Source organism: Exophiala aquamarina (genome assembly GCF_000709125.1).
Source record: "Exophiala aquamarina CBS 119918 chromosome Unknown aczIA-supercont1.23, whole genome shotgun sequence".
Lineage (NCBI taxonomy): Eukaryota > Fungi > Ascomycota > Eurotiomycetes > Chaetothyriales > Herpotrichiellaceae > Exophiala > Exophiala aquamarina.
Genome location: NW_013550565.1, coordinates 136,544 through 150,581, shown reverse-complemented (window position 1 = coordinate 150,581; position 14,038 = coordinate 136,544). Strand labels below are relative to the sequence as shown.

The following is a 14,038-nucleotide window of genomic DNA, read 5'->3' as shown; positions in this document are numbered from 1 at the left end:
TGTGAATGACATGGCTGAACAGAGGTTCAAACTTTGGGACAAGGGCCTCTGTCGACCGATTAGAGCTGGGCCTCCAGAACTCACACAACAGCACAGATAACGGCTTGACACCATAGGCAGACATAAAGCAAGGCGAAAAGCCAACAGATCAAAAGTCAGTTTGTTTTGACTCCGGAGATCCGATCTTGCTACATACCTAAACTTTGAGATTCAGCTCTAGCATGGCCCCTAATCTTGAAAGCCCGATCCTGCAGGTACTACTGAGTAGGTGTGCAAACGCGTGAGTAAGAAACAACGTGAGCAGTACATACCACAAAGCCTGGCGGAATGAAGTGCAAAATGGCTATATCTTCTATTATTCCCCAGGCTGAACGTGTATGTCGCAGTACTGAGGTTTCCGCCAACTGGGGAGCCCTGCCTAACCCCAGGAAGTATCTTATTACATCAAATAAAGCCGGATGCGATAGAGCCATTCCTGGGACGAAGGATCAAGCACCACCAATGGCGATGTTGTACATGTTCCGTACTACAGCCCAGGATCACTCATACAACGAAACTGCCAAGTACTACTGAGTACCTCGCCTCGTAGATTACTACTCCAGACCGCAGATAGCAATTCGAACGCTGGAAGATTGACTCAATAATTGGATCTGCTCAAGCTCGAACACCACAGCGTGGTGGGAACATGCCTACATGCCTGTAGGCTGTAGCCGACATCACGTAAATATTCTTACCCAAATTCGCCAATTGAGCGCCACAAATCCCAGATTAGGTCTAAAATCTGCAACGGAGAGTCCTGATCAGTTTGAGACCATTCCGGATGTGCTTCTAGTGTTGATATCCATCCCATCGCTCCGAATACTCTAGGGTCTTCCGGCCCCTTTGATACAGTCTAGCTTGGGGCCCGATGGGCACGGTGTGTTGCTTGTTCCCCGCCGGACTACCTCGTACGCGGAACACCACGTTGTGGATGGCTGAAGACTACTGTGAATTAGTGTGAACAGGACAAGCGGATGATAAGAGGTGTGCGATCCTCGACCCTTTTGCTGGAGAGGACATCTAGACTGGACGGGGTACGGAGTACGGAGTAGACAGTACTCGTACGTTTTAGCGATGATCATTCGGTCCCCACTAGTCAAGGAGCACTCTCATACTACTCGTCGTGATGAGGCGCGCCTCGGGCATCATCTGGAGGCGACAATCCCTTCGTTAGTATCTCATTGCCATGCTCCCCGATCGTAGCTCCACGCCATCTTGGCTGGTGGACGGCTCGAGATATCTTCAACCCCGCAAACTGATCAAACTATAGTCCTGAGTAGCACAGGGTGTTAGACATACTGTAGCTTGGGCTTGTCCATCTTCCAACCCCTGTGCCTGAGATCAACAACACCCCCGGTGCGGCCTCGGCCTCTTCAAGTCCCACTGAAAGTCTCCGACTCGTGACACCATGCACTGGGTCCTTTCAATAGCGATGAGCCTCGCTGAAACCGCGTCACGGGTTGCTTCAAGGCAGCTAGAAACGGGCCTGCACCTTTACGCTTGCGCTTGCACGGGAATCCTTCGCCCATGTCTGAGGCTCTTGACCATGCAGATGAATCATCATTAGACCAATTGGTTCAAACATGGGTTGACTCCCCGTTGGACTGCCCCCACTGCGCGGCAAGATGCAGGCACTGCTGCAGTCGTTGCAACCTGGCACGCACTACTGCTCTGTAGGACTTGATCCGGGGCCCTCCTGGGTCGCAGGAGCTGGCCGTTGTCGTTTTCGCTCCGATTCCCAGGTGCAATATGCCATGCACTTGGAAGGCCCCCTTGGCACGAAATGTCGGCACAGCAAACTAGCGTCCAGCTTGTCGTCGCCGCCACAACAGATGCAGTACACCAAGATGCCGAGTCGAAACGGGCTGATCGGTATGGAGCATGGATACCCGTACTGTGTGTATCAAGACCTCCCACCTATTCCCTAGCCCTCTGCACTTCGAAAGAGATCCCCACCTGTCTCCTCCAAACCATCCTGAACTAGCTCAACCCTAGCGAGGCTCTCTTTCCCACCATCTCTGGTGGCTCGTGTCACTAGCCGAGCACGCTATATGGGTCTTCGTTGGGACTGCACCTCCACGCTCTTCCATTAGGACGAGCGTGGGCTGCTCTAAGTGCCTCGAGTTCCAATCCGCATCGGCCAGCAACTCGATCGTTTTGGTTTGATGCTAGCTGTTTGCCTCCTGACCTGTCACGCACGTCGTTGTTTTTTGATATGCATTAGCAGCAGCATGGTCTGAAAACCACCCGTGGTGTCTTCTCTCCCCACAAATATCATGCCCATCATGCGGACCCCCTGTTTGAACGCCTTGTCCGGTCCGAGGACCCCACCACCCCAAGACTAGCTCCTTTCCGCCTGTGGAAATCGCCATCCTTGCCGCAAGCGATCCGGCAAGGGTCAGAATGGTACAATATGCAGTGTGGTCTCCCGGATATGGGAGTTCCACGAGGGCCCAGTTGAGGTACCCCTCCAATATCGAGCCCAGTTGACAACCGGTCCTTGGCCACCCATCCCTGCCCGCCCTAAGACCTTTCCATGTTGTGCGAACCACAAGTGTTGCTCTCCACTTCCACGGGCGAACAGAGAGGCTCAGGCCTCTTCTACCCGTCCCTTGTTGCTCCTCGAATCTCATTTGATCTGCTTTACGCCACTCTCTAGGACAGGAATGCATTGATGACACCCCAGTTTCTATCATCTGCCACGCTACTCCCATTCCCACCCCCGTATTTGTCTGAGCCGGCACCCACCTGCTTTGCTCAACCTCATTGCTCGCCCTGCCGCCTGGACCGACTTCAACTTCCGTCAAAGACAGATTCGTTTGCCCCCCCCCCCCCCCCCCGGGGACAAAAGTCACCCAACCCTAAGTCCCAGGCTCAACCGTCATCAACCTTCCGCCTTGCTCTATTTTCAACGCCTGGCCGAATCATCTGGTTGAGTTGAAGTGATTTTACGGCGAACATTTTCTGACCCTCTTGTCAACGAATACACCGATGCTGTTCTACGAGAGCTCTTGGCAACATAAAAGCTAGCCATCCGACAGTGACATTGCGAGACGGCTTTGGACTTCGTCGATTTGAGGCCCTGCAATGCAGCGCGTCTCCAAGGTATTGTGGAGTCGACATTCTCAGGACAAAGGTGTTGACTGGAACTCCAGACGGCGGAGGTTCACGCCAAGTCAATCTTTTCCAACTCATCACTGGGAGCGGTAAAACTTGCAATTAACTTAGATATCCTCAAGTTGAAACATTCTGCTCTTGCCCAACTTTTTCCGACGGCTGGGGGTTGTTGGTACAGAGGTGATTTCGACAGTCGAGCAACTCACACGTTACGGGCATAGGCGGACCATATGGCCACTACTGTTGCACTACCTTTTAACTCTCGTTCGAAGCAGTGGCACAGTAACCAAAGTTCCCCAGGATTCTGTTCAACCCACCCAGATTCGTCGACATCTCTACGGAGCTCTATGGCCCGGTCGCCCATGGACGGTGAGTCTATGGGTAGCCAGGTCACACAGAAGCCTCGATTACCATCCTTCAGCAATTTCCTTTCGGGCGCTGGCCGTCCAGACTTGAATTTCGCAACCCCAAGCTCTGGCTCGAATCGAAACGATCCAAGACAGCCGCCATTAAACCAACCAAATCACAATCGTTCTCTAGGCCATCACATACCCCCGCAATCCACGTATGGCGCTCCCGATCCGAACATTGCGCAGCATATGGAGCAGGTTTCTCGACGGCTATCAATCCAGCAATCGCCTGTACAGCCTTCGTTCTGGCCTCATTCTAGCCCTGGATCGCTGGAGAGACACCCACCGTTGCCTCCACATCTGTCTCAGATCTCGCCGCCTGAACACGGCTACGGACGTCTCGTAGTCGGGGAGAGGACCATCCCAGGCAAAGGCGTCTGCTATATCTACGATGATGGTACCATGTGCCAGAAGATCATCAATGGCGATGCTGTGAATCCAAAATGGGGCACAACCAAGGCTGGGAAACCAAGAAAGAGGCTTGGCCAAGCGTGCAATACGTGCAGAGAGAAGAAGGTTTGTCAATCCCGCGCCCCGGTTTCTGCATGATTCATTTGCTGACTCAACGTTCAGATCAAATGTGATCCAAGCGTACCGAAATGTGCACAGTGTCAGAAGTTTGGTCGAGAATGCAAGTTCGAGTCAACGTAAGTCTGTCCTATTGCATCGTTGGATCTGGACCACTCACATGGGAAAAGCAACCGCACCGGTGTCAAGCAGTCTATGTATGGACAGTCACCACCCTCTACCAATCCTTCAGAACACCTCCTGCAAGGTCGTTCTCCACGACGAGGCTCGACTGCGTCAACCGAGCCTTCACTCAATGACCAAAGCATATCAAAGCACAGTGCAAAGTCGTCGATGCCTGTAGAAAGCCTCTTATCACCCGCATCAATGGATGATTCAGCCCAAGACGAGGCGGCAGATGCTTTGCCACCAACTAAAAAGGCCAGGTTTTCAGCATCGCCTCGACCTCTCTCGGACGGACACCCATCAGATTGTGTAGTGAATGAATCATTGCCAGGCTCAATAACATCGCCAGCGTCCGTGGCAAACTTCTCTTGGAAGGTCGACCCATACAAGCTGGATCGTGAGTTGACCGTTTATCTGCTCAGCAAATACTTTGCTCACATCGGATGCACCACCGACTGCACCATTCCGCGGAAACCCTTCACGCACTGGGTCACCACTTCTTCCAGCAAATCATCAGCCGACCTAATGCTGATCTATGCGATGTTGGCCATGGGTGCACTCTTCAGCCGAAGACGTGATCTACAGCCTCATTACTTGGCGTTTAATGGTGTTGTGCAAGAGGCAGTGTTGAAGAACGGTGACTGCTTCAGCCTTCAATTGGTCCACACCAGACTCATTCTTGCACTGATCGCGTTCTCACAAGGCCAGTTCAACCGAGCATTGGAATACTCTGGGTCAGCTAGGATCACTTCATGTGGATTGAACTACAATATGGAGGAGGGAGTCTGTGCAATTACCAGTCCTGACGAACTGGTGTTTGGATTCGATCGAGCAATGACCATTGAATGCAGGAGAAGGACCTTTTGGACAGCATTCATTATGGAGTGTTTCAATGGATGCTGCTCACCTGCCATACGCGCTGTCTATCGCTCTGATTGTCATCTTCGCTTGCCATGTGAGCAGGTGCCTTTCGAGAAGGGAATCATCCCTCTGATTGCATACGATCTAGACTCTCACGCTAATAGCAGTCGGGCCGCGACAAGATCAGGGTCAGGAGGCAACGTCGGCCTTCTTGGATACATGGTGGAGATGGCAACTATCTTCAATGAAGTTGTGAGTAGAATCAGTCGGTCGAAGACTCAGTCAGTGGAGGGCTACAACGGATTGTTGAAGGCATTCTGCCACAACATCATGGCCCGTCTGGAGACATGGGAAAGATCCATTACGAAGTCCGTTTCCGGAGCTGAAGGCGATACAGAAATCAACACACAAGAACCGGTTAGTGGGCCTCTTATTCTCTATCACTATACTGCGATGCTTCTCTATCGGCACGTTCGCCACGCAAACATGGACCAGCAAACAGTCGTCGTTCATATCAGGGAGGCTTACAGGCATGCACAAAGCATCCTAGAAAACGTGCAGCTTGTGAGCAACGAGGAAAGGAAAGATGCTCCGATGGTGAAGCTTGCACTTACCAGCCCTGTGACAGGATTTGCCATCATAGCGGCATTGGACACCATTACCGCAGCAGGCACTTTGTACGATCTCATGGACGGTGGAGGCCGGGTGATGTCTTCCGTCTCGATCGGTCTTGAAGCTCTCGAGCGCCTGACGGACTACTGGCATAGTGCACGCCTGCAACGCGAGGTAACTAAGGAGAGGCTGAAAGTGTTGCTCAACGCAACGAAGCGAGCATCTGATTTCAACGGGGCATATTATTTCGGCGAACCCATGCATAGCCTCTTTGGGCCAGAGTTGGACGTTGTGTATGGATGTACGCGCATGCGCTATTTCCAAGCATTAGGGTGGGTGGATAGAATTCACAGCGATGGGGATTTCCATCAGCTCGATGGGCAGCAGGCGGCGGCGGCGGCGGCAGCAGCGATCAGTGCGACGACATGAAAGGGTGAAATGATTTCCTGCACGACCCCCAACAAGCACCGAAAGAAGAACTACAAAAAAAGGAGCTAACGAAAGTATGATCTTATGAGAGCAAGCAGAAAGAACAAGAAGAGAGAAGAGCGCAAACCAGGGAGGGGATATCTTGATCAGCATTTGGACCGTTGGCAACAGCACGGGAAGCATTCTTTATATACCCCCTTTTTCCCAAAGAGGCTCACAGCACAGCGACAGCACGTTTTCAGGAGCGGTACATTGGGAGGGTTCTATGATTTTCAAACTCTTATCTCTACACAGCCACATAGTAATAGCATTGTCCCCTTGATCGGTTCATCCTGAAGTCCCAGCACACTAGAATTTTATCACTTTGTGGCGGAAAGTCAAGCTTTAATAGTAATGGCTGGTTTGGCATGGAAAGTCAGCCTCGAACAGCGTTTGAATCCATGCCCAGAAGCCTTACCTTGACGGTTGAATTTCCCCAGAAAGCCGTTTTAAGGCCCCCTTGCAACATGATGTCGAGGTGGCGTGGCGGCCGGTTTGCAGATTCCCCTTCCCCTTTCCGAGTTGTGCAGCCGTTGAGCATCACGTGAACCAAGATGGAGGATGCTCGGCTAAAAGTGGGGGTGGCAGCCTCGGAGCGGGGCAAGAGGTGGGGTGGGGCAGTCTGTGGGCAGCGTGCGTCACCGTAGCCAAGCCATGCCACACCTGCCACACCTGCCACACCTGCCACACCTGCGACGCACAACCAACGGAAAAAGGCAGTCGCATGATAGTTCATCGTTGTACGGCTGACGCGTGGGTGGTGCCTTCCTTCCGCTGGGTTGGTTATGGCTATGGACCCGCACGTGCCGTTGCTGACAGGACATCATCCAAGCTCCGACGCCGCCGTCTCTTCTTGCCTGAGACACACACCATGTCAGTCAGCAACCAACTCCGCCCAACAAAATCCTCTAATTTACGGCCGATCAGTGCTTAGTATTGTGGACGGCCTCGCGACGGAACGTGGCCTCAGTTTTTCTGTATTCAGCGCTGGACTAACAGACATAGCGAGACACAGTGACTAATGCGGGCTGGCCCCGACCCAGCACCAGCCTTTACTGGAAATGACAGGTAGGTGGGCACGCGAGGCAAGGAGCTCCTGTTGAAGGAGCGATTCATGCCGCTTGTGGAGCTTGTCAGCCTGACGGGCTCCATTGCTTGCTCTACTCATCTGGAGTCGACTCTCAGTGAGTCTCCTTCTCTCCAATAACGCCTGGCTGCTTCAAGGAAATCATCACGGTGGTCAGTGGTCACACACTCAAGCGGGTGGCCGTGTGACGGCCTATTGCCGAGACAAAAGCAAGGCTCACTACTGAATTACCAACCCGTTTCGTTGTGGAGTGCAACAATCCAGACGGTACCCAGTCCAAAATCCATGGTGAGGAACTGCATGGAGAGTTTCCTGTCAGCTTTTTCCTTTTCCATGTTGGGCTGTGCAAGCTTGATATCCAACCAATTCTGTGTTGCTTGTGATATGGCATGTTTTGTATTATTGCCTTTAGTCTAACAATGTCAGAAGCACAAACAAAGTCACGTTCCACTCTCCTTTAGTCTCACTTGCATACTATGTCTTGCTCTTGGATTTTTCGCAATTAGAGAAATCTGCCATTTCTACCAGGTGGTGTTGTTGTTATCATCTTTGTGTCTTCGCTGCAAAGTCTGCCTTTGTTATCTGCGAAGCGTTCATTCAGGAAGGCAATGGTCGATTCTAAAGCTACTTCTTGGCATGAACAGGACGATGGACCCTACAGCATCCTTGCATCTACCTGCAACGCTGATCGACACGTTTATCCCTGGATATTCGTTCTTTGCCCAGGTTTTGCTCAGTCTTGGTGTCGATATCTCCATCATTGTTTCGTTCGCTGTATTCACAGTATGTGCATGGACTGCAGTTCGATATGCCTTTAGCCCAGTCTTCTCGTTCCTCCTAGATGCGATCAGCTCCTCGGTGACTGTGGACCAATTCGATCCCATCTTCAACGACATGCTCAATTGGGTGAGTGAATATAAACATTTTCAGGACATTCGCGTACTTCGAGCCCACAGCCCTCGGCAATATCATGATGACCTCGACGAGGTCAACCTTGGCGACGAATCTCAACTACGGATACATGAGCAGATGTCCGAAGACATCATCTTCAATTTCAACGACTGGGCCGCTCGTGCACCACCAAAGTTTCAACCACACCAATCTTCGGGCTTTTTCTGGCACAAGCGGCGGGTATTTCGCATTACTCGCTCTAGAGAACGAGTAGCTAGTGATTGGGGTCCTGCCCTCTATGAGAGAGAATGGATGAATATATTGGTCCTGTCGTTGACCGCGCAACCCGTCAAAGATTTGATTGAGGAAGCTCGAGAATTCCACCTACGACAACGAACTTCTACCACTTCAATCCAACGGCCAACTCCTAAAGCACAGCGCGGTCGCAGAAACGTGTGGACAATAGTTGCTACCAGGCCCAGCAGATCAATGGCGACGGTCGTACTCGGGAATGACCAGAAAGCCACAGTCCTGAAGGACATCAATGACTTCCTTCATCCACGGACTGCTCGTTGGTACAGCAACAGGGGGATCCCGTACCGACGAGGTTACTTGTTTCACGGCCCCCCGGGGACTGGAAAGACCTCGCTTTCATTTGCTATTGCAGGCGTGTTCGGCCTCGACATCTATTGTCTTGCTTTATCAGAGGTTTCTCTCACCGAAGAAGATCTCATTCTACTATTCAATAGCCTGCCCAAACGATGCATTCTTCTCCTTGAAGACATAGACAGCGCGGGGGTTGCGGGTAGACCGCAACTGGAATCAGACCAAGAGACCAAGAAAAATCCGCACTCAGAGGAATTTGGCAAGGGATCTGATCCACAAGCAGGAAAAAGGCAGAAAAATTTAAAGAGAGCTGAGCGCTCAAAGATAAACGATATGAATCCAGACGCCCCACCAAAGACAAATACAATTACACTCTCTGGATTACTCAATGCCATTGATGGCGTGGCTTCCCAAGAAGGCAGGATTCTCATTCTGACGACCAACCACCCAGACAGACTCAATGAAGCGTTGATCCGACCTGGTCGTGTGGACTTGCAGATTAAGTTCGATCTGGCCAACATGCAGCAGATCAAGGACTTATTCCTCCGCATGTACTACAAAGACCCAGTCGATATCGCTCGGCAGCCGACCAGAATCAGTCAGATCCTCCCAGATCAAACTGAAAGCATCAAGCAGACTCGCGATGCACCAGTGTCAATATCAACTGCCTCTCTCACCACTACAAGTTCCGATTCTTTGGCACCCTCTTCTACATCCTGGTCCGAGATCAAACCTCAAGCCAAAGCCTCCGAAAGAGAACCACAGGCATCAGATGATCTGCCATCGCAGCGCAAAGAACTCGAGAATATGGCACTCCTCGCGGATGCGTTCACGGAAGCTCTACCAGAGTTGACATTCTCACCAGCTGAGATACAGGGCTTCCTTCTCATGCGAAAGAATCGCCCCCAACAAGCGGTACTTGAGGTCACTGCATGGCGCGATGCGGAACTGGCGAAGAAGAGAAGAGGGCAAGGAGTGAGTACTTCACTGCAGGAGACGGCTGGTACCTCAGAGCCTATCACCGAGCAAGTTGACGGTGCCAATGCAGAGAGCCCGATGATCTCGAGCACCCGTCTGAGTAAAGGCCGTGCAACGTCCGAAGCCACAGAGCCGAATGTAAACGAGCAAATCAACCCGTCAAGCGACAGTCAACAGCAGAATCAAAGTACGGGGGCCTTCAAATTAAGTAGCGCGACTCCAAGCATACGCTTGCCCGCAGAAGAGGACCATCACACGCCCAACAACAAGTCGAGCGCTCCACATCAGCAAATTGAGTCGTTTTCTCCGCATGCGGCCGCAGCAGCAGCAGCAGCAGGCCACAGCAAGCGGAAGCAAAGCGACGCATCAAACCAGCGGAGTGCGGATGACCTTGGCTCCCAAGGACACAGCCACGATGCAGAGACACCCGCCAAGCCATCCCCCAATGCATCGGCAGGTAACGCACTGAAGATGAGGGGCGACGGCGGCAGTGCCAGTGGCAATGGCAGTGGCAGCGGGAACCGTAGTAGCAGCTCCAGCAGCAGCGATAGCGGCGATAGCGATGGTGATGGTGACGAGAACGACTCCCCGATTGACAGGCTGATGGATTCTGAATCGGACGATGCCAGTCGATTCAGTCCACTGGCTCACATAAGACTTCGTTGGTGACTGTCTCAGCCAGTGCTGTTGGGCCGTTCCTCAGAAATCAAGACGCCAAAGGCTCAGGACAAAGTTCACATCTATTGAACATTTCCTACTCAGAGCGCGGGTCGAAGACCAGGGCAAATAAATCGGTCTGGACGGCGTTTCCTTCCTACATAGCCGAGGGTCGATCGACAGTGGCCTTGTTCGAGGGGTAAGGGACGAGATAACAAAGTAGATGCTAACAGGGAAGCCTAACCAAACAACGAAACTAAACCAAGAGAAGACATAACAGGAAACTAGGGTGGGTGGAGGGAATATATATAAGGAGCAAGGGCCCAGAATGAGGCTGAAGACCTGCAAGATTCTTGCCTTGCCCCAGTATATATCTCAACCGATTGTCAGGGATGAGCGGAGGAATGCTTGCCTAGATATATATGTAGTACTCCATATCAGCCGCATCGAGGCGGGACGCAGTATACCGAAAACACGGCGCAATATCACATTCATCTGGCATATGGGCAGTTTAGGTACGTGAGGGAAATAGTCTACACTCACTTTTCCACACTTCCGGCGTAGCCTGTCGTACATAACTAAAGGTGTAAGGTGCGAGGTGTCAGTGCTAGCGAGGATAGGGTCGTCTGTAAAAGATTTGTATCCTGTTCTGTCACAACACGCCTTGGATCAATGGCGAGGGTGCCTGTCACCTAGATCCGGACGGAGTCAGGTTAACCACCCCTCTGAAGGCGGAATGGAGTTCACGCTACGAAACGAGGACAGCGCAGGGAAGGTACTCCTGACTCGACGGTTAAAAACTTGGGATTGCTTTCGTTTTTTCCGAGTACTGTCTGTGTTTGCTGACTCAAACAATAGTGAGAATGATCTCGGTCATACACACCAAAAGCACATATCGCAAACCCGAGACGCCTTTGAAAAGGGGCCCACGAAACACAAAAAGGCAGTCAGCCTACACAACATTGTAAGAATCGTCAGAGGGACACCACAGCCACACATTAATTGTAACACGCAATGGAAAGTTGACATCCTCGGGCCACCCAGCATTGTAAACCTTCTCTGTGTATGAACTGCAAGTCGAAATTCTCAGATGTTGCTACTGGAGAGATCTGGATGAGAATGTAGGGGTTTCTCATAGCAGGATCAGCGTGGTATCGATGAGTAGGTGGGACATATCACAACTCTTGGAGAGCAAAAACGTTCTCATCGTCAATGGGAGTCCGTGGTTGATCTGACTCTGCAAGAATCCCAAACTCGACTTTCTCATTCTCGTCCTTCGCACTCTCACTTTCCCAAATCTCGACATCTTGAGACGTTGCCTCGGTATTGATGTCGAGATCCACGACGGTAGATGCACTGTCATCGACGAGACCATCCCATTCAAGCGTCGGAGCGCTGAGAATCTGATCAATAGAAGGAGCGTCGAGAGCTTCAATAGCTTTGGCCGTGAGAGTAGAAGTCGCCGAAAAGGTGAACTGTTGTGTCGACTTGGGTTCAGACTCTTGGGTCACATCTTCTTGATGAACTGCCTCCGACTCAGGAGCATCGTCGTGGACCAGGACAACAGAGGTAGCATCAAGCCCTTCAGCATAAAATTCGGAAGGATTCAAATCGCCAAGAGGAGTTCTTGGTTCATCGTCAGACATATCATCTTTACCTTTCCTCGAGGTCCTAGAGATGGGTTTGGTATTTAAGGCAGTAGCAGCAGCAGCAGCAGCAGCCGCCGCCATAGATCGTGTGACAGGGACGGAAATCTCATTGGGGTCAACGTTTTCCTTTCCTCGATCGAGACGCTCCGCAGATTTGCTCTCGTCGTCGGAAATATCCAAACCATACGCCGATTGGGTCATCGTCCATTCATTCATCCTATAGTCTTGTGTCTCCTCACTTTCCTCGTAGATATCAAAGAACCACGAATTGGGCTTCGAGTCCTCAATAGTAGCTACTGGCCGGGATTTTTTGGTCTTTCTGTTTGCCAATGTACCAGAGAGAGCTGCAGACATTGACAGGCTAGGAGGCTTTACGCCAAAAGATGGGGGAGCGAAGCGCTTCCGTGACTCAAGAAGACCTTGACGCTTGCGAGTTGGTGATCGACCGGCTGCTGCTGGAGCAGAGGCTGGAGTGACCGAGGGCTTGACGAATGTATTTAACCGTGGAGTAGATAATTTCCGGGTAGCAAGACAAGGCTTTGGAACAGACGAAATGGTGTTCAAGCTGTAACGGGGTTTTGAAACGGAAACGTCGTCGTCGAACATTGATCGTTTGCGTTTGTGTAGGGAATCAAGCATATTTGGGTCGACGTTTTCGGAATCTGAACTTTCGGGAGATGGAGCACGTCGTTTAAGAGAAGTAGAGCTGGGAGTCAGTGCTACTCAGAGTCAGATTCAATTGTTACATGCATTAGTTCAGCTGAAGCATTACCATTCTGTCTGTTCTTCAGACTTTGCATGCTACGAATCTTAGACTCATTCAGAACACCGAAAGGCTGCCTCATGGCCGTGCTGACTGGTGCAAGGGTTGCCATTGTGTCGAAGGGCAGACGGTTGGGCTTGATCTCGTTGGTACAGCCTCGCGTAGGAGATATGTGCTCGATTGGATTTAGGAATATGTGTTTTCAAAGACAAGGTCTGCAGTGTCGAGGTTTGTCAGTCCAAGATGGAGTGAGCAAGTAAGCTTAGCGGAGTACTCTACCAGGAGGCTCAGAGAGAAGAGCAATGGACGTTTGCCACGATGGGAGGAGAGGGTATATGGGAAGATTTTCGGGTGCTATGACCAAGTCGGTGCAGCTCTGGGACACAGCGGGTCGTGTTCTGGTGGGGTGGGCGCTGAACGCGAGACCCTGGTTGAGGGTGACAGTGAAGGTCAGAGCCAGCCAGTTGGAAAGGATAAAAGTTGGTTGAAAGTGGAAGCAGGTTGACGAGGGATGATCTAGCGCAGTGGACTACTGCAGGTCTGAATATGTGGATGATTGAAAATCAGGAGCAAAGATGCAGCGATTGGGTTGAGTACAGGCCGGAAGGGAGAGCTGACGTGCAAATTGTCGAGGAGCACTGCCTTGTTCCTTAAACCCAAGGAGACGAGGGGCGGCAACGCGTCAAAGGCGCGTCTTAGATTGGAATCGTACGTCAAACGGGTCCACGCGTTGAGTGCTTCTTTCTTTGGTAGTTTCCTGTCATATGAGATTCGATCCTGGTCTGTGATCTGTGGACTGAAAGGATAGCAATGATCATTCCTCCCAGAATACCGAGCAATACTGCTTGGAGGACGGGCACTTGGACTGTAACTGTCTTGCATGATATGGAATATCTACAAGCTGAATGTGGTTGTTGCCTTTGCAACCCTGCGCTCCTTCCTTCACTTGGACAACGCGTCACGCGTCGACCGGCTTGGCGGCCACAAGTGTTTCACTCGTTGCGCAACTCACCAGACTGAAATGAACCATTTCGTTCAAAATCAACCGGCGCCTCAGGCCAACTTCATAATGACCTATTGAGCAATGCCGTGTTTGAAGCCGATCAACTGTGTCATGAGATATTTATGTTGCAGAGATTGACCAACTCTCGACCAAGGCCATGGTCGGCAAGGATGACAACTGGCAATGAGGGGCTTAGCAACCCTT

At 51.4% G+C, this 14,038-nt stretch overlaps 3 protein-coding genes across 3 annotated transcripts; 2 read left to right on the top strand and 1 right to left on the bottom strand.

Annotated features, from left to right (window-relative positions):
• Positions 1-3,518: 3,518 nt before the first annotated feature.
• A1O9_12410 (uncharacterized protein) lies at positions 3,519-6,161 on the top strand (the record flags this gene model as incomplete). The annotated part of the gene is made up of 3 exons (XM_013398629.1): positions 3,519-4,082; positions 4,140-4,213; positions 4,265-6,161. 3 exons carry the CDS (start codon positions 3,519-3,521, stop codon positions 6,159-6,161), a joined length of 2,535 nt encoding a protein of 844 aa, XP_013254083.1.
• Positions 6,162-7,935: 1,774 nt separating this feature from the next.
• A1O9_12409 (uncharacterized protein) lies at positions 7,936-10,431 on the top strand (the record flags this gene model as incomplete). Its single annotated transcript, XM_013398628.1, has 1 exon — positions 7,936-10,431. One exon carries the CDS (start codon positions 7,936-7,938, stop codon positions 10,429-10,431), a length of 2,496 nt encoding a protein of 831 aa, XP_013254082.1.
• Positions 10,432-11,594: 1,163 nt separating this feature from the next.
• A1O9_12408 (uncharacterized protein) lies at positions 11,595-12,943 on the bottom strand (the record flags this gene model as incomplete). Its single annotated transcript, XM_013398627.1, has 2 exons — positions 11,595-12,787; positions 12,841-12,943. 2 exons carry the CDS (start codon positions 12,941-12,943, stop codon positions 11,595-11,597), a joined length of 1,296 nt encoding a protein of 431 aa, XP_013254081.1.
• Positions 12,944-14,038: the final 1,095 nt, after the last annotated feature.